The sequence below is a fragment of the Trachypithecus francoisi genome, unplaced genomic scaffold (assembly GCF_009764315.1).
Source record: "Trachypithecus francoisi isolate TF-2019V2 unplaced genomic scaffold, Tfra_2.0 Lachesis_group5, whole genome shotgun sequence".
Taxonomy (NCBI): Eukaryota; Metazoa; Chordata; class Mammalia; order Primates; family Cercopithecidae; genus Trachypithecus; species Trachypithecus francoisi.
Genome location: NW_022681470.1, coordinates 654,362 through 675,243, shown reverse-complemented (window position 1 = coordinate 675,243; position 20,882 = coordinate 654,362). Strand labels below are relative to the sequence as shown.

General features: G+C 43.7%; 1 protein-coding gene across 1 annotated transcript in view; it reads left to right on the top strand.

Moving 5' to 3' along the window:
• LOC117076492 (olfactory receptor 2W3-like) overlaps positions 1-20,667 on the top strand; it is a 34,817-nt gene extending 14,150 nt beyond the window's left edge. The window contains 1 exon segment of the mRNA XM_033200059.1: positions 18,815-20,667. Within this exon segment, the coding sequence (XP_033055950.1) occupies positions 18,815-19,770 (956 nt within the window). The 3' untranslated portion in view covers positions 19,771-20,667.
• The last annotated feature ends 215 nt before the right edge of the window (positions 20,668-20,882 follow it).

The following is a 20,882-nucleotide window of genomic DNA, read 5'->3' as shown; positions in this document are numbered from 1 at the left end:
CCAAGGAAGGGCTAGATAGGCAGGCCACGCTGAGCATGATACTTTATCCCTGAGTGAAATAGGACGTCATTGAAAGTTGTACCTAGAAAAATAGTTTGATTGGATTGATGTTTTATGAGGATCACTTTGTATGGTTTCTTGTAAGTAAATTACGGAGAGGCGAAGATTACATGGGAAAAGCAGTTAAGGGTCTTTGCAGTAATTTGATGAAAGATGATTATGTATCGGAACAGATGTTATTACAGAAGGTGCCGCACGGTGGACATATTTTTGTTATACACTGAAGGCAGAGCTGTTAAGATTTGCTGTTGGATTATATATGATGTGCTGTTAAAAAGAAGAGCCATGAATGATTCCAAGGTTTTGGAGCTTGCAAACTGGCAAAATGTGATTGCCACTTCTATTGATGAGGAAAGCTACAGTTGAAGCAGAAGAAGGGGTTGGGTTTTGGACACATGGATGTTGCGATGAGTGCTTAATATCCAAATGTTGCTATCAGGTGGGCAGATGAGTGTACAATAGGGATTTTCAGGGTAAAGTTCAAAGCGAAGCACATACATTGGGAATCAGTCAGCATATGAATGGAATTTTATCAAAGCAATGAGCCAGTCAACCCCCGGATAGATAGGGAGTGAGGTGAGAGAGAGAGAAGTCCACGTCTTGGGACCATAGGTTTCTCCAGTGGTGGTGGTGGAGGAGAAGAGAACAGCAAAGACAATGAAGGAGGAGTGAGCAGGGAGAGAAGGGAAACATGGATGAGTGCTGTCTGTGGAAAAGGGAGATTTTCCAGCACAAGTGGATTCTCAGTAGTGTTGAGAGATACAGAAAAATCACTGAAGAGGAGCTCTGGGCCAGGTGCGGTAGCTCACACCTGTAATCCCTGCACTCTGGGAGGCCGAGGTGGGCACACCACCTGAGGTCAGGAGTTTGAGACCAGCCTAGTCAGCATGGAGAAACTCCATCTCTACTAAAAATACAAAGTTAGCCGGACATAGTGGTGCATGCCTATAATCCCAGCTACTCAGGAGGCTGAGGCAGGAGAATTGCTTGAACCCAGGAGGCGGAGACTGCAGTGAGCCGAGATCACACCATTGAACTCCAGCCTGGGTAACAAGAGCAAAAGTCCATCTAACTAAAAAGACAAGCTCTGACAAATAACCATTCATCAACACGCAGGTCCCTGGGAAGATGGACATGAGGAGTTTGGTTGGGGTGTGGTCACATCATGATGAAGAATTGAGTTCAGGAGAGAAGGGGTAGGGAGAGGAATGGGATGTAGACCATATCAAAAGCCATTTCACAGATCTCTTTTGTTAGAAATGAAGCAGACAAATGTGCTGGAGCAGGCACGGCATGGGAATACATGACTTCTGTTAAATGCACAATCCGTGGAGACCTACCTTTCCATCTCTGTCCCTTACCTCTAGAGTTTGGGAAGACCACATGAACTCTTTGACTCGGAATCTACTCTTGTGTAATGGAGGGATGACAATGGTGACCCTCAGGGTGGTTACATGAGTTAATAAAAATAATGCAATATGCAGTTATGTGACCACTCAGGTTGGGCATCAGTAAAAGTTCACTAGGCCAGGCACGGTGGCTCACGCCTGTAATCCTAACACTTTGGGGAGGCCGAGGCGGGTGGATCACCTGAGGTCAGGAGTTCAAGACCAGCCTAACCAACATGGAGAAACCCCATCTCTACTAAAAATACAAAATTATCCGGGCCTGGTGGTGCATGCCTGTAATCCCAGCTACTTGGGAGGCTGAGGCAGAAGAATCGCTTGAACCCAGGAGGCGGAGGTTGCAGTGAGCCGAGATCGTGCCAGTGCACTCTAACCTGGGCAACAAGAGTGAAACTCTATCTCAAAGACTAAATTAAATTTAATTTAAAAATTAAAAAAAATTCACTAGGCTGGGCATGGTGGCTCACACCTGTAATCCCAACACTTTGGGAGGTTGAGGCCGATGGATCGCTTGAACCCAGGAATTCAAGACCAGCCTGGGCAACATGGTAAAACTCCATCTCTACAAAAAATACAGAAAACTAGCTGGGCATGGTGGTGTACGCCTTCCCAGCTACTCAGAAGGCTGAGGTGGGGGGATGGCTTGAGTCTGAGAGGTGGAGGCTACAGCGAGCTGTGATTGCACCACTGTACTCCAGACTGGGCAACAGAGCAAGGCTCTGTCTCAAGTTAAAAAAAAAAGGTTCACTAGAAGTGTTTAAAGGCAGGTAAGTATAGTGGTAGTGGCAGTAGTGGTAGTAGTAAGAGTAGTAGGAATAGTAGTAGCAGTAGAAGCAGTATTTGTTCTGATATTAAAAATCAAACTATATTAACATGTTAGTCTGATTTTGCATTGCTATAAAGAAATACCTGAGGCTGGGTAATTTATTAATATAAGGAAATGTGGTTTATTTTGGCTCATGGTTCTGTAGACTGTACAGGAAGCATGGTGCTGGCACCTGCTTCTGGTGAGGCCTCAGGAAACCTACAGTCATGGTGGAAAGCAAAGGAGGAGCCAGCGTATCACATGGCAAGAGGGAAGCCGTGAAGTGGGCAAGTGCCAGGTTCCTCTTAAACAACCAGCTCTTGCATGAACTGATAAAGAACTCACTTATCACCAGTGGGATGGCGCCCACGATCCAGCACTTCCCACTAGGCCTCACCTTCAACACTGGGAATCACATTTAAACATGAGACTGGGAGGGGATATACACCCAAACCATATTATTAATTAACTTACTATTTATAAGCAATGCTAATAAGGAAATCCACTGAATATTTTACATCCACCCTTCACTGAGGTGTCATAGCTAGATGTATTTATTTATTATGTATATGGGTCAAATGTCTCATCAGTCTTGCTGGGACTTCAGAGTATCAATATTTTTTATTGTTACATAATGAATAACTACAAGCTTAGCTGCCTAAAGCCATACCATTTAGTAGCTCACAGTTCTGAAGATCAGACATCCAGGTGGGATCGGCTGGCTCCTCTGCTTAGGTTTTCTCAAGGCCCAAATATGGGTGTTGGCCAGGCTAGGCTTCTCTGTAGGTCTGGGGAAGAACCTTACCTCTAAGCTTATTCAGGTAGTTGGCATAATACAATTCCATGCAAATGCAGTACCGAGATTCCTGTTTTCTTCTGGCTGTTGGTTGGGGGCCATTCTCAGCTCTGGAGATCACTCTCAGCTCTAGAGATCACTCTTTTTTCTCCTCATGTGACCTTTCCATCTTCAAAGTCAGCAAAGAGATATCAAATCCACGTCTTACTGACCTTTCCTGCTGTCACCAACCCAATAGCCAGAGAAAATTTTCTGATTTTACAGGACTTGTGGGATTAGATTAGACTCACCTTGATAATCTCTCTCTTGTCATATAGTGTAACATACTCATGAGACTAACACCAGGTTGTGAAGGTCATGGGATTCATCTTAGAATTCTGCCTACCACAGTAATATAATTTTGAAAGTAGTGGGCTTAATATTAATAAAATTCTCCTATAGATTTTTAAGAAAAGAATTCCTAAGGGGTTTATAAATTTTATGTTAAATGCAGAAGATCCTCCTAAGTGCACCCAAATGCTTTGGATATAAGCCAGACATGGTGGTGTGCACCTGTAGTCCCAGCTGCTGGGGAGGCAGACATGGGAGGATCGCTCGAGTCCAGGAGTTTGAAGCTGTAGTGGACCATGGCTATGCCCATGAATAGCTCTGCACTCCAGCCTGGGCAACATAGCAAGATCCCATCTCTCTCTCATTCTTTCTTTCTCTCTCTCACACCCACACACACATATACACACACGCTTTAGATGTAAATAAAAGGAAACTAAATGATTATTTACTTGGTTTGTCATCATCAATAGTTGTTTTTATTGAGGAAGTTAAAGCGTTCTGGGTTATGCAGAGGTAACAGTGGAATACACCACAAAGTAATAAAGAATAGTAAAGTAACAAGATTTCACCTATAAGGCGAAATACTGATTTGTTTTCTCTAGGCGTTGTTAGAGAGAGAAGTGAGGAACTCTGGGACTATTCATTCAGTGGTTTCCTGAGTTTCTACCTTTCTTTCCTTTCACCTGCTCCACCACATTCCTTCCGCAGTGGATGTAAAGCTGGATCCCGCCACGGCACACCCGAGTCTGCTCTTGACCGCCGACCTGCGCAGTGTGCAGGATGGAGAACCATGGAGGGATGTCCCCAACAATCCTGAGCGATTTGACACATGGCCCTGCATCCTGGGTTTGCAGAGCTTCTCATCCGGGAGGCATTACTGGGAGGTTCTGGTGGGAGAAAGAGCAGAGTGGGGTTTAGGGGTCTGTCAAGACACACTGCCGAGAAAGGGGGAAACCACACCGTCTCCTGAGAACGGGGTCTGGGCCCTGTGGCTGCTGAAGGGGAATGAGTACATGGTCCTTGCCTCCCCATCGGTGCCTCTTCTCCAGCTGGAAAGTCCTCGCTGCATTGGGATATTCTTGGACTATGAAGCCGGTGAAATCTCATTCTACAACGTCACCAGTGGATCTTATATCTACACATTCAACCAACTCTTCTCTGGTCTTCTTCGGCCTTACTTTTTCATCTGTGATGCAACTCCTCTTATCTTGCCAGCCATGGCAGTAGCAGAGTCGGGTAATTGGGCATCCAGGGATCATTTAGATCCTGCTTCTGATGTAAGAGATGATCATCTCTAAAGTTCTATTCCCAAGATGCAGTCCCAGCCTAGCAGATGTTCCTGGAGTGGGGTGAAGGATATCAACGTGCTAAGTTTTAACAGATACCCCATTTAGGTCAGCACTTGAGTCCTTGTTGCTGTGAAATATTTCCATGGGACAAAAGAGGGAATATGAAATATTTGGATATGGGAAGATTATAGAGCATAATAATTTTATAAATGGAGCAATCTCAACCTCTTTTTCTAGATCACATTTTCTTGATGAGTCTTCCTTCAAATGAATGACCTTGGATTACATAAGGATTTCTATACCTTCATTATAATTTGTTATTCCTTTCAACATCCTTGTATTCCAAGTCTTCCATATAAGAATTAGACATGGCAATTCTTAAACTGATTCAGAATGGTCTGATACTATTCCAGTATCACATCTATACTTCTGTTTCTCCTCCTTTTCCTGATTTTCCTTCTCATTCTCTCCTTCATCCTCTATCTCTCTTTCCCTGTCACTCTCTCTCTGTCTCTCTCTTGTTCCTTATTTTTTGTTTCTTACCTCTTATTGTTTAACCTGTTGCTTCCTTCTAGATTAATACATTTAGAGCCATTCCTTTATACAGTCACATTTCCTATGACTTTACTCAATTACTTTTAAAATCCTTTTTATTCTGGGACTAATTTTTAAGAATTACAAAGCTCCTGTAATCCCAGCACTTTGGGAGGCCGAGACGGGCGGATCACGAGGTCAGGAGATCGAGACCATCCTGGCTAACACGGTGAAACCCCGTCTCTATTAAAAAATACAAAAAACTAGCCGGGTGAGGTGGCGGGCGCCTGTAGTCCCAGCTACCCGGGAGGCTGAGGCAGGAGAATGGCGGGAACCCGGGAGGCGGAGCTTGCAGTGAGCTGAGATCCGGCCACTGCACTCCAGCCTGGGTGACAGAGCAAGACTCCGTCTCAAAAAAAAAAAAAAAAAAAAAAAAAAAGAATTACAAAGCTCATTCCTCTGAATCTAATATCACTGACTGCTAGACTTTTTCCTTTTCTTTGGATACCCTTTAGGAATTTATCAGAATTTTCATTCAACTCGTTCTTTAACGTAGATATTTATTAGTTATAAGACCTCAAGGCTGGGCACAGTGACTCATGCCTGTAATCCCAGCACTTTGGGAGGCTGAGGTGGGTGGATCACAAGCTCAGGAGTTCCAGACCAGCCTGGCCAATAGGTAAAACTCTGTCTCTACTTTAAAAAAAAAAAAAAAAAAAAATTAGTTGGGTGTGGTGGCAGGAGCCTGTAATCCCAGCTATTCGGGAGGCTGAGACAGGAGAATTGCTTGAACCCTGGAGGCAGAGGTTGCAGTGAGCCGAGATCACACCACTGTACTCCAGCCCAGTGCGAGACTCCGTCTCAAAAAAAAAAAAAAAAAAAAAGACCTCAAACAACACTTCTCTCTCTCTTTTAGCTGCTTGTTATGGTTCCCATCCATGGAACAATTGTACTGGCCTCGCAGTGTTATGGTAAATATTAAGGTCATATTTGATATTGCTGGTTTGCATTCAGCTTTTCCATTTAAAGACATTATAATAATGATGAAATGATGATGATATTTAACTTATTTTTAAAGTATATTCTATACCTTTCCAACAGAAGTTTTAAAAGTCATTAACCTTGCTGCCCTCTTTGTATCACTGTCTTCTAAATAATTGTTATGGCCGGGCGCGGTGGCTCACGCCTGTCATCCCAGCACTGTGGGAGGCCAAGGTGGGTGGATCACGAGGTCAGGAGATCGAGACCATCCCGGCTAACACGGTGAAACCCTGTCTCTCCTAAAAATACAAAAAATTAGCCGGGTGTGGTGCGGGCACCTATAGTCCCAGCTACTGGGGAGGCTCAGGCAGGAGAATGGTGTGAACCCAGGAGGCAGAGCTTGCAGTGAGCTGAGATGGCGCCACTGCACTCCAGTCTGGGCGAAGAGCGAGACTTGGTCTCAAAAAAAAAAAAAATAAATAAATAAATAATTGTTACACAAATGCTAAAATGTTTAAATGGTAACCAAATATTAATTAATGGCAAATTATTTAACATTATCTGACAATAATCTGCAGAAGGTTTAATTTTCCTCCTCAATTTGAAGTTCAAGATGTTTTTCTCTTCCAGGGAGATTTTTTCGACTGACATCTTTAACTTACCTTCCAATCATATTATTAATGTAGCCTTCTTCCTAGACCTTTTTAATTGTTTGATCATGAGCGAACACTTCTACTCTCTGTGTTAGATTTGCAAACAGAGGGAATAACGCATCCTCATGTCCCTCCTCTTGGTGTTCCGTGGGCCAGTGTGCTCTAGCGCTCCCTCGTGCACGGTCTGTGTAGGGAAGGTGGCCTTCAGCTCAGCCACAGCATCCCTTCCCCCAGGGATCAGGAGGGTGGCCTGAGATACCCCTTCCGTGGGGCACCACCCATTCACTGAGATGGGGAAGCCCTGAGTGGGAGGGAGAACACCTCCACATGTCTTCTACTCTCTCCATGGAGTGGAACGAGAGGCCCAGGAGCATCCATTTCCCACCTTGTAGCCCAGTACTCTGGTCTGACTGTCTCTGCTGAATGTTGTCTCACTGTGCATTTTATTATGGTTTATGTCAGTCAGTAGACTGATGTGCGTCTTCATCTCTTGCATTCTTAGGTTCACAGAGTTTTGTGTGTCTCCTGTAATGACCTCTTTCTCTTTCCAACTCCTGAAAGGCTTCCACTATTTCCTCTGGAACTTTGTTTCATTACCAGCAAAATCCTCTACCTCCATACCCATTTCCTGGCTTTCCCTCTCCTTTCCTCTGAATGCGTCTTTTATATTCAGCTGTCCGCTTGACATTAAAATAGACATTTTAAACTCAATTTGCCTAAAATTTAACCACAAATTTCTCCCCAAGTCTCTCCCTAACTGCAACAACAAAAACCACAGGCTTCTCCCTGTCACTGGATGACAACTCCATTCTTTTGATTGCTTGGACCAGGCATCCAACTGAGTGCTTTCTGGATTTCTCCAGCCCACATCCAGTCCATCAGCAAGCCCTGTTGGTCCTACCTTCAGAATATGTCTGGGGTCAGGTGTCCTGGCCACCCTGCTGCTGTAACCATGGTCAGAACTCCATCCTGCCACTCTGGAGTATGACTTTCGTTTCCTCACCAGTGATCCTGCTTGGGCTCTAGGCTCTTCTGCTGCCATTCTCTCTACAGCAGCTGGGCTGATCCTTTTAGCACCCAAGGATATGTTGGCATCACAGTGACCTGGATGGTGATGCCGTCACAATGACAAGTGAAAGTCAGAATCCTCACAGTGAACCCCCAGGCCCTAGAGGTTCTGAACCCCCATCCCTCCTCTGATTCTCTCTTCCTCCCCCACTTCCCTTTGCATTCTGCTCCAGCTGCCCTGGGCTCATGGCTGGGTTTCCACCAAAGCAGGCGCTTCCCATCATAGGGTGTTTGCCCCGCTGTGGCTTCTGCTTGAAATTCCCTTTTCCCTGATGTCCCCTTGACTCATTATTCCCTTTCTTCCTTTGAGTCTTCTGAGATCCAGCTTCTCAGTGATGCCGTATAACCCTACTCACCCCGGAGCCCACCCGGAGCTCACCTTTCCAGTTGCCCTTGCTGGGCTCAGTGGGGGCTCTTTGTTCCCCATAGAGTACGTGTCATCTAGTGTACTATATTGTTCTCTTATTTATTAGGCTTATTTTATTTATTTATTTATGTTTTGCCTTTTTGTGCTAAGTGTAAACACCACAAGGGGTGGTATCTTTGTCTCTGGACAATGATATGTTCAGTGTTTCTCAAGCACCTCCAATGCTGGTTTGTTATCAATCTGTATTTTTTGAATAAATAAATGATTGACTATCTGAAGAGCAAAATGGATGGACCTGAAAGTGTTGTGTGAAATGTAACGTAGTATACTGATATAACAATAACAAGTGGCCAATAAAGTTTAATTCCAAGTGCTAAATTAGTAAAATTTTGGGGATAGAGAAAAATTGAGCAGAAGACTAAGTTTGTAAACGTGATGGATTTCGTGACCGGATAACTTGGCATGTCCAGGCCTAGTCCCGTTGAGCCCCCTGTGGTTTTGATGCCCCGTGACATCGCAGTGACACCTTTGCATTATGCTTTGTCTCATACTCCATAAGCCACCTCGCAAAATGGTATCGTCACTAAAAATGTGAGGAACTTTCTATAAACTTACGTAGACTAGAAGCTTTTTTTTTTTTAAATTGACTTTCATGTTTATGTACCTTTCTTTATCTAAACAATATGGTGCATCCACGCTGTCTAGAAATGGGGCTTTATCTAAACAATATGGTGCATCCACGCTGTCTAGAAATGGGGTGTCTTGGGTCTGCTCTCCTCATCACTTCCCTATTACTGTGCATTTCTCTGTTATATACATTGGGCTTTTTTTCTATCTCAAATCATAATTTTTTTCTTTCTGACATATCCTTAATGACTGCTCTGACAATTACCAGTGAAATTCTTTTCTTCTCTGTAAGAATTTGAACGTCAACGCTGGTAGAGCACAGTGGCTCCCGCCTGTAATCCCAACACTTTGGGGACTGAGGTGGGAGGATTGCTTGAGACCAGAAGTTTGAGACCAGCTGGGCAGCAAAGCAAGACCTGGTCTCTACAAAAAAATATAAATTAGCCAGATATGGTGGTGCAAACCTATAGTCCCAGCCACTTGGGAGGGACTTGAGCCCAGGATTTCAACTCTGCAGTGAGCCAGGATCACACCACTGCACTCCGGCGTGAGTGACAGAGTGAGACCCTGTCTCTTGAAAAAGAGAAACCTAAAAGAGAAAGTCCCCAACATGAGCTTCTAGCCTTTTCTAAGCTATAACCCTCCAGAACTCTGTCTATATATCCAGAAGACTGGGTAATTTATTCTAAGAACTGATCTGCTCAGTAACTCTCTGATATGGTTTGGCTTTGTGTCCCCACCCAAATCTCATGCTCAGTTATAGTCCCCAGTGTTGAAGGTGGGCTGGTGGGAGGTGATTGGATCATGGGGGCAGTTTCTCATGGTTTAACACCATCTCCCTTGGATGAGTTGTTGTGAAATCTGGATGTTTAAAAGTGTGTGGCCCCCAACTTTCTCTTGCCCCTGCTTTTGCCATGTGAGGCACCAGTTCCTGCTTTGCCTCCTGCCGTGAGGAGAAGCTCCCTGAGGCCTCCTGGAAGCAGACGCTGCCTTGCTTCCGGCACAGCCTGCGGAACCGTGAGCCAACTAAACCTCTTTTCTTCATACATTTCCCGGTTTCAGATATTTATAGCAGTGTGAGAACAGGGTAACATACCCCCATGTCCCCCTCCTCCAAATCAGGTGACTGGTTTATCAATTTAATAAACTTTTTTTTTTTTTCTGAGATGGAGTCTCACTGTTGCCCCGGCTGGAGTGCAGTGGCATGATCTCGGCTCACTGCAACCTGTACTTCCCAGCTTCAAGCGATTCTCCTGCTTCAGCCTCCCAAGTAGCTGAGATTACAGGCAGTCACCACCACACCCAGCTAATTTTTGTGTTTTTAGTAGAGACGGGGTTTTGCCGTGTTGGCCAGGCTGGTGGTCTTGAACTCCTGACCTCAGGTGATCCGCCCGCCTCAGCCTCCCAAAGTGCTGGGATTACAGGTGTGAGCGACTGTGCCCGACCTTAAACAAATTTTTCTAGCATGTTGAGAAGTCCCTGAGTGAAGAGGACTGGGAGGAGGGGATATACGGAGCAATCAGGAGTGGGAAGTAAAATAACTTCCTTAGCCAGCGGAAGTAATGGAAAGCACTTAGACTGGTGACTGCCACCCCTAGAACCCCAGAGGGCTGAGAACTGGGAACACTGGAATCTATTCAGCCTGACTGCCCTGCAAGCACCGACTCCTTGGTGCACACTTTCTCTGTGCTGCTGGGGCCCTCTGTGGTCTGCTTTTCTATTACGCAGGGAAGAAGAAAGGATGCTGGGCCTGCGTATGTGTACCACACATATTCTATGAATTCTACACATTCACTTATGTAGAATAGTCTCTTTACTCTCTAATTCTCTGACTACATCTACCCAAAAGGACCCAGTCAAATTGATAAGTTTCTTAGTTAATTGACTCTAAGTCTGATTTTTTTCTGACATTGCTTGGCTATAGCTGTATATTTATTTATTTTATTTTAAAAATTCAGCATTGTGATGTCATTTTTGTCTTTACAAGAGCCTTCAAACATAGTTACATATACACAATCTGAGTAATGATACTTGCTCAATTTCCTTATTAGTTTTTGAAACTAAAGTATAAACCTATGTATGCTAACATCTTCCTTTCAAATCAAAAAGTAAAAATAAGGCTGGGTGCAGTGGCTCACATCTGTAATCCCAGCACTTTGGGAGGCCAACAAGGATGGATCACCTGAGGTCAGGAGTTTGAGACCAGCCTGGCCCCCATGGTGACACCTCGTCTCTACTAAAAATACAAAAATTAGCCAGGCGTGGTGGCTGGTGCCTGTAATCCCAGATACTAGGGAGACTGAGGCAGGAGAATTGCTTGGACCTGGGGGGGCGGAGGTTGCAAGCAGAGATAGCAGCACTTCACTCCAGCCTGGGCGAAAGAGCGAAACTCCATCTCAAAATAAATAAATTAAAAAAAAAAAAAACAGGCCACCCTGTGGCTCTTTAATGTATGTAATAATACACTTTATATGATTTTTTTTTCACTATCTAGGACAATGGGTTCTTTCTTTCATACATAAAAATATTAGTAAAAAGAAGATGTCAAAATATTTTGGCCCTATTTTCAGCAGATATAAGGAGAAAAAAAAAACAAGTGCATGATTCTGTTCTAGGTAGGGTGGGACCAATTATGCCTCAGCTGTTTTCTTAGCCATATAATGATTCTTGGGAACAGGGGAGGGGAGCAAATGGCTCATTGGTATTTATGTTTTTAGAACAACAGTGGATTGAGTTCCCTAATTTTACTTACGTGAGGTAGTAAATTCTTTTTATATCAAGGGACAAATTCTCATGGTTCTCATTTTCTCTTGCGACCTGATGGGAGATGGGGCAATTTGATGTGGTGCACGCCTCTGTCTCAGTGGACGTGCGAGTGATCCCTGTGGCTCTGAAGTTTCCCCAGTGGTTTGAGATGCCGATGAACCCAGGCTGCTATCAGGGTCCGTCTCCAGTCTTCCCTCAGCAGAGCTGCAACACTGTGTAAATGCAGTAAACCCATATGAATAAATACTGTGGGCCACTGCATTTATAAGGAATGGGCCAAGCCTGAGAGAGGCACTTGGATTTCCTTACACCTGGCTGTAGCACCTGTGTGCGTCCAAGAGGGTACACACATTTCGAGATCTGACTGAGGCCCTCTGGCTACGTTCGTGCTCCTGCATTCTTTCAGTGTTGCCTGGCAGCAGACAAGGAAAAATGGTGAGTAGGTTTCTGCATTGAGGAACTCAGCTCAGAGGTCTGCACTTCTAGGTTGGTTTGGTAAATAAAGAAGCCATAGGGAGTGCCTCAAGGATTAGAAAAATCTGAAGAACACACTCGTTGCTCTTAGAACATTTATAAATTATGACAGGCCGGGTGCAGTGGCTCACGCCTGTAATCTCAGCACTTTGGGAGGCTGAGGCGGGCAGATCATGAGGTCAGGAGATCAAGACCATCCTGGCCAACATGGTGAAACCCCGTCTCTACTACAAATACAAAAACTAGCCGGGTGAGGTGGTGGGCGTCTGCAGTCCCAGCTACTCGGGAGGCTGAGGCAGGAGAATGGTGTGAACTTGGGAGGCGGAGCTTGCAGTGAGCCCAGATCGCGCCACTGCACTCCAGCCTGGGCAACAGAGCAAGACTCCATCTCAAAAAAAAAAACATATTATGACAGACACACCAACACACAAAGATACACAGTCAGCACTTATATCACAACTCATTGTTTAATTATAACAAAGCAATACATCTACCAATGTGAAATTACTATTATTACTATTATTATTATTATTTTGAGATGGAGTTTTGCTCTGTTGCCCAGGCTGGAGTACAATGGTGTGATGTTGGCTCACTATAACCTCTGCCTCCCGGGTTCAAGTGATTCTCCTGCCTCAGCCTCCCGACTAGCTGGGATTACAGGCACCCGCCACCTTGCCCAGCTAATTTTTTTTTTGCATTTTTAGTAGAGACAGGTTTTCTCCATGTTGGTCAGGCTGGTCTTGAACTCCTGACTTCAGGTGATCCGCCTGCCTCAGCCTCCCAAAGTGCTGGGAGTACTGGCGTGGGCCACCGCACCCGGCCTAATGAGAGTCTTCTTTAACCTCCACTTCACTTTCTAAAAGAGAGTCTTTTTTCGGCGGGGATGGGGGAGGACAGGGTCTCACTCTGTCGCCCAGGCTGGGGTGCCAGTGGCATGATCGTAGCTCACTGCAGCCTTGACCTCCTGGGCCCATTGATCCCCCTGTCTCAGTCTCCTGAGTAGCTGGGACCGTACATTTGTGCGACCATGCCGGGCTAATGTTTAATTTTGACTTTTGTACAGATGGGGTCTCCCCATGTTGCCCAAGCTAGAAATGAGCCTTTTAAACAATTTCAAACCGTACATCCAGATATCGGTTCTATCTGAATACAAATACAGTCATATGTTGCTTAATGATGGGGATATGTTCTGAGAAATGCGTCATTAGGTGATTTTGTCATTGTGTGAGCATCATAGAATGTGCTTACACAAACCCAGATGGTGTACCCTACCACAAGCCTAGGCCGTAAGTGTGTGGTATAGCTTGTCACTCCCAGGCTACAAACGAGTACGGCATGGTCCTGTACTGAGTACTGAAGACAGCTGTAACACAGTGGTAAGTATTTGTGTCTCTAAACATAGAAAAGGCACAGTAAAAATACTGTATAAAATACAAAAAAAGGTAACCTGTCTAGGGCACTTACCATGAATGGAGCTTGCAGGACTGGAAGTTGCTCTCAGTGAGTCAGTGAGTGAGTGGTGAGTGAACATGAGGGCGCACGACATTCCTGTACACGGCTACAGACTTTATCAACTTTGTACACTTAGGCTATATTAAATGCATTAAAAAATATTTTTCTTTCTTCAATAAGAAATTATCCTTAGCTTACTGAAACTTTTTACCTGGCAAACCTTTTACTTTTTATTAACTTTGTGACTTTTTTGTAATAGCACTTAGCTTAAAACACACATTGTAAAACTGTATAAAATACGCTCTTTTTATTCTTATTCTACAAGTCATATTCCATTTAATTTTTTAATATTTATTTATTTTTTACTTTTCAAACTTTTTCTTTGCAAACTAAGACATAAGCACACACATTAGCCTGGGTGTCCACTGAGACACAAGGATCAGTACCACTGTCTTGACCTCTACACCTTGTCCCACCGGAAGGATTTCCGGGGCAGCCACCTGCATGGAGCTGTCACCTCCTGTGATCACAATGCTTTCTACAATACTGCCCAAGGACCTGCCTCAGACCCCTCTTGAGGAGGTGGAACCACCACATATGTAATTTGTTATTGACCAAAATGTGTTGTTCTGCAACATGTGACTGTATACATATATACATACCATGTGTGTTTGTGTGTGAATAGTAAGAGAGTTTGTGAACAAAAAATGGAGTCACACTATATACAATCTCACTGTACATTATATTTAGCTTTCTTTTTCTTTCTTTTTTTTTTTTTTGAGACGGAGTCTCGCTCTGTCACTGGGCTGGAGTGCAGTGGCGTGACCTCGCCTCACTGCAACCTCCGCTTCCCAGGTTCAAGCCATTCTCCTGCCTGAGCCTCCTGAGTAGCTGGGGTTACAAGCATGTACCACCACGCCATGGGATTTCACCATCTTGGCCAGGCTGGTCTTGAACTCCTGCCTTGTGATCCATCCACCTTGGCCTCCCAAAGTGCTGGGATTACAGGCGTGAGCCACCGCACCCGGCATGTTTAACTTTCTACTTGTTTGATATTAATATCTTTTTTTTTTGGACAAAATTCTTGGTAATGTCAAATCAATTTAATGATTGTTTCCAGTCATCATCTATTAAATCATGTGTGCCACTTTAAACACATACCTTGTTTCCCAGTATTATCTATTTCAGTACATGCTATAATGAAGTTTTTGAGGGTATGTGTTTACTGATTGAGGGTTAATAAATGCAAAGCAGATTCCTAGATGTAGAATTAACAGGGCAATGAGAAAAGCATGTCATTTAACATTTTATGAAAGACAGATATTTCTTTTGTTAAAATAATATGGACTATGTCAAGGTATATGTGTATTTAAATAGTCATATTTTTTTAAGATCTCTCCAAAGATACTATTTCAATTTTGACTCTTATCAAGAGTTCATGAGGCCAGGCATGAGGGCTCACACCTGTAATCCCGGCACTTTGGGATTCTAAGGTGGGCAGATCGCTTGAGACCAGGAGTTCAAGATCAGCCTGGGCAACATCGCAAAACCCCATCTCAACTAAATATACAAAAATTAGCCGGTGTGGTGGAACATGCCTGTAATCCCAGCTACTTGGGAGGCTGAGGCAGGAGAACCTGGGAGGACGAGGCTGCAGTGAGCCCAGATCACACCGCTGCACTCAAGCCTGACACAGTGAGACTCTGTCTCAAAAAAAAAAAAAAAAAAAAAAAGAAATAATCATGAGATTGGGTTTATTTCCCACATTTTTTCAAGCTCTGGATATTACCACACTTTTCATTATTTACCTATCTGGAAAAGCAAATATCTTTATATTTAAATTTTTATAACTTCAATCATCAGTGAAAATATTTCTAATGTTTATATCACTTGCTGATAAACCATTTTCCTGTGAACTGTTTGTTCAAGTCATTACATATTTTTCTTTTGCTACATGTTTTTCTTGCCAATTTTTTGAGAAAAAAAATTAAGCAAGGTAGCCTTCGGTTGTCTTCTTGAATTTTTCTACTCTTGTCATTATTATTATTATTATTTTTTTTTTTTTTTTTTTTTTTTGAGACAGAGTCTGGCTCTGCCGCCCAGGCTGGAGTGCAGTGGCCGGATCTCAGCTCACTGCAAGCTCCGCCTCCCAGGTTCACGCCATTCTCCTGCCTCAGCCTCCCGAGTAACTGGGACTACAGGCGCCCGCCACCTCGCCCGGCTAATTTTTTTGTATTTTTTAGTCGAGACGGGGTTTCACCGTGTTAGCCAGGATGGTCTCGATCTCCTGACCTCGTGATCCGCCCGTCTCGGCCTCCCAAAGTGCTGGGATTACAGGCTTGAGCCACCGCGCCCGGCCTTGTCATTATTTTTTAGAGTTTGCTAGTAGTGTTTCTTTTTTGTTTTGTTTTATTTTGTTTTGTTTTTGAGATGGAGTCTTGCTCTGTCGCCCAGGCTGGAGTGCAGTGGCGCCATCTCGACTCACTGCAACCTCCGCCTCCCGGGTTCACGCCATTCTCCTGCCTCAGCCTCGAGAGTGGCTGGGACTACAGGGCATGCACCACCACACCGTGTAATTTTTGTATGTTTAATAGAGAAGGGGTTTCATTGTGTTGGCCAGACTAGTTGTGAACTCCTGACCTCAGGTGATCCACCCATCTCGGCCTCCCAAAGTGCTGGGATTACAGATGTGAGCCAGTGCACCCGGCCAATAGTGTTTCTTAAGAGTGTAGATTTTTCTAAATAGGTAACGCAATTTATCTATGTTTTGCTTTTTAACTTTTGAGAATTGCAGCTTGGCTTATGATGTATGCTTATTCAAGATGATTGGGAAAAAAGGAAAAACATCACACTTTCTGATAGTAGTTGTATTTTTGAAATGTTTAAATATATAATTCATAATTTTAATATTTTTGGTGTAAGGAATAAAGATGGGGCCCACACTCCCTTCCTCCCACAAATGCCTTGTCAGTTATCATGATATAGTTATTGTATTTTCAAAGCTTGGTTAGATATAAGATAAGATAGTTTCTCTTCAGTAGGCTTTTCTTCTTCTGGATTTCTCTGGCTAGACTTATGGGCTTATTTCCTATTCTGTGTTTGCATGACACATCACCTTTTTTTTTTTTTTAACATATGTAGAAACCTTTACACCCACTAAAATTTTATATGTTTTATATATTTATATTTCATATTTAAAATCTCAAAGCATATCTGTAAACTAGGTAGGGTAGGTTTGATTGTTACCATTTTAGATGAGAAAACTATGAAAAGGCAAATGAGCTTGCTGAGATCTTGTAATTTACTCTTGTTGACCTAGGGATAATGCGGAATAGTTTGGAGCGATAGCCCAAAATGTATGTGTGTATTTTTATTTGTCTTAGTTTGGGAGTACTGTTTTGTTACCTGCATGTTTGGATTTATTTTTATTTGTATTAATTTGGGAATACTGCTTTTTAGCTGCTCATACATATTTATATTTATTTATATTAATTTGGGAGTACTGCTTTTTAGCTGCTCATACATATTTATATTTATATTAATTTGGGAGTACTGCTTTTTAGCTGCTTGTACATATTTATATTTATTTAAATTAATTTGGAAGTACTGCTTTTTAGCTGCTCGTACATATTTATATTTATTTATATTAATTTGGGAGTACTACTTTTTAGCTGCTCATACATATTTATATTTGTTTATATTAATTTGGGAGTACTGCTTTTTAGCTGCTCATACATATTTATATTTATATTAATTTGGGGGTACTGCTTTTTAGCTGCTTGTACGTATTTATATTTATTTAAATTAATTTGGGAGTACTGCTTTTTAGCTGCTCGTACATATTTATATTTATTTATATTAATTTGGGAGTACTGCTTTTTAGCTGCACGTATTGTATAGTGGCGAAGTCTTGGCTTTTAATGCGTCCATCACCCAAACACCAGGATGGACCGAGTCTCTCTATATCCATCTGTAAGACTTGTGGTTTGTCTCATCAAATACGCTTTGCTTTGAATATGATGTGATACTGGAATTAGAACATGGTAAGAGTTTTCTGTACATATGAGTGAATTATTGCATTACAGTTATAATATCTGTTACAAAGTTTTTTCAAGCTGTTTTATCCTCTCAAGCAGTATATAGTACTTTGGAAGAAAAACTCATACACTCTATTTCTTCAATACCAGGCCCAATTAAAAGAGAGAGAGAGAAAGAGATTTTATGTGTATTTTGCTTGTCTCTTACGTTATTTATCTACTAAGGTATTTTAAAAATTACCTCAGAAATGATAACCCAATGAGTGAGGTGTTTCTTTGAGACAGTAATAGATAAAGTACTCTGTGTGTAATGAATATTTCCTAAATACTATTGATGGATTATTCTGAGGCTCCATGTTGAGTCCTTGAGGTTTTTGGCAGGAGCTTAGGGACTGGAGTCTCCAGAAAAATTCATCATTCGGCCACAGCAGGATTTGTCTTCACTTCATTGGATTTAGAGGCAGTACTAATAGTGGTTAAGAATGCACGCTCTCAGCCATGTTGCTGGGGTTCAGAATCAGCTCTGCGTCTTCCTACATATGACAGTTTGCTCAACACACATGTGTTTCAGCTTCCTTTTCTATAAGTTGGGAGCTAATAATAATAGTGCAACTCCATATAACTGTTGGGGTTACATGAATAGAATACACATAAAAAGCATAGAAGAATGCTTAGCTTCTGTTGGAGTTAAATGAATAAAATAAATATAAAAAGCATAGAAGAGAGGCCAGGCACGGTGGCTCACACCTGTAATCCCAGCACTTTGGGAGGCCAAGGTGGGTGGATCACAAGGTCAGGAGTTCAAGACCAGCCTGGCCAACATGTGAAACCCCCATCTCTACTAAAAATACAAAAAATTAGCCGGGCATGCTGGTGGCACCTGTAATCCTAGCTACTTGGGAGGCTGAGGCAGGAGAATGGATTGAATCTGGGAGGCGAAGGTTGCAGTGAGCCGAGATCGCACCACTGCACTCCAGCCTGGGCAACAGAGCCAGATTCCATCTCAGAAAAAAAAAAAAAAAAAAAAAAAGAAGCATAGAAGAATGCTTAGCTTGTGTTGGGGTCAAATGAATAAAATAAATATAAAAAGCAGAGAAGAATGCTTAACTTCTAGTAAGTTCTCCCTTAATATCAGCGTTGTTATTATTAGGATTGATATTTCTATTCAGCTGCAGTAGAGATGGATGGAACCAATGGCAGCACCCAAACCCATTTCGTCCTGCTGGGGTTCTCTGACCGACCCCATCTGGAGAGGATCCTCTTTGTGGTCATTGTGATCGCATACCTCCTGACCCTCGTGGGCAACACCACCATCATCCTGGTGTCCCGGCTGGACCCCCACCTCCACACCCCCATGTACTTCTTCCTCACCCACCTCTCCTTCCTGGACCTCAGTTTCACCACCAGCTCCATCCCCCAGCTGCTCTACAACCTTCATGGACGTGACAAGACCATCAGCTACACGGGCTGTGCCGTCCAGCTCTTCCTGTTCCTGGGTCTGGGTGGTGTGGAGTGCCTGCTCCTGGCCTTCATGGCCTATGACCGGTTTGTGGCTATCTGCAAGCCCCTGAACTACATGGTGATCATGAACCCCAGGCTCTGCCGGGCCTTGGTGTCAGTGGCCTGGGGCTGTGGGGTGGCCAACTCCTTGGCCACGTCTCCCGTGACCCTGCGCTTACCCCGCTGTGGGCGCCACGAGGTGGACCACTTCCTGTGTGAGATGCCCGCCCTGATCCGGACGGCCTGCGTCAGCACTGTGGCCGTCGAAGGCACCGTGTTTGTCCTGGCGGTGGGCGTTGTGCTGTCCCCCTTGGTGTTTATCCTGCTCTCTTACAGCTGCATTGTGAGGGCTGTGTTATGAATTCGGTCAGCATCAGGAAGGCAGAAGGCCTTCAGCACCTGCGGCTCCCATCTCACCGTGGTCTCCCTTTTCTATGGAAACGTCATCTACATGTACATGCAACCAGGAGCCAGCTCCTCCCAGGACCAGGGCAAGTTCCTCACGCTCTTCTACAACATTGTCACCCCCCTCCTCAATCCTCTCGTCTACATCCTCAGAAACAGAGAGGTGAAGGGGGCACTGGGAAGGTTGCTTCTGGGGAAGAGAGAGCTAGGAAAGGTGTAAGGGCATCTCCACCTGACTTCACCTCCATCCGGAGCCACTGGCGGCATCTGGAAGGGCTGAATTCCAGCTGGTATTAGCTTGTGACTCCCAACTTGCCTTTTTCTGGACTTTTGTGAGGCTGTTTCAGTTCTGACATTATGTGCTTTTGCTGTTGCTTTTAAAATTGAGACGGGGTCTCACTCTGTCACCTAGGGAGGAGTGCAGTGGTGCCATCATAGCTCCTCCAACTCTTGGGCTTAAGCGATCCTCCCCCGCCTCAGCCTTCCAAGTAACTGGGACTGCAGGTGCGCACCACTGACGGTGGGAATTGTGGCTTTTCTATTTTCTATGGAGATGGGGTCTAGCTGTGTTGCCCAGGCTGGTCCCAAACTCCTGGCCTCATGTGATCCTCCTGCCATGGCCTCCTAAAGTTCTGGGATTACAGGTGTGAGTCACTGCACCTGGACAACAATTACCTGCTTTATGTGTGAACTGAATAACACAAATCATCCCAAAAACCCATCATGATCTGTAAAGCAGCTGCAAAGAACAAAGTGAGATAAACCATTGTAAAGATGAGTTTCCACCAACTTATACCAGAGTGCTAAGAGGAAATAACTCTTCTCAGTCAGAGCTTTGCTTTGTTGTTGTTGTTTGCTTTAAAGTCTAACACACCTGACATGTTTCAGTCAGAATGACCCCAAATGCATCACTGTTCTCCACGTGGTCCAAGTGCCTCTCGGTTTAGAGTCATCAAATCGTGGAATTCAGCACAGTTTGATATTTTCTATATTCCCAATTCCTACCCAAACCTTTTCATGAAATCGTAAAGTTTGTTGTACCCTTTATCTAAACCTTTGGAATTTTCCCCAAAATCTGGTGTAAGATTCTGCATAAACCAAGAAGTGAACCTGTAAATAATGATACATGGATCATTTAAATCTTAAAGCATCATTCTTTCTCAGGCATGTTTTTTCATTATTAGTAAGAAGAACGGGACATTGGTTCAGTCCCTTCTGTGTACCAGACGCTCCTCATTCATCTAACCTCAGTATTTGTGTGAAGTCAGCATGATTATCATTATTCCCATTTTATCTCCCTGGTCCTTGAGATCTGAAGGTTAAATCTTTTGC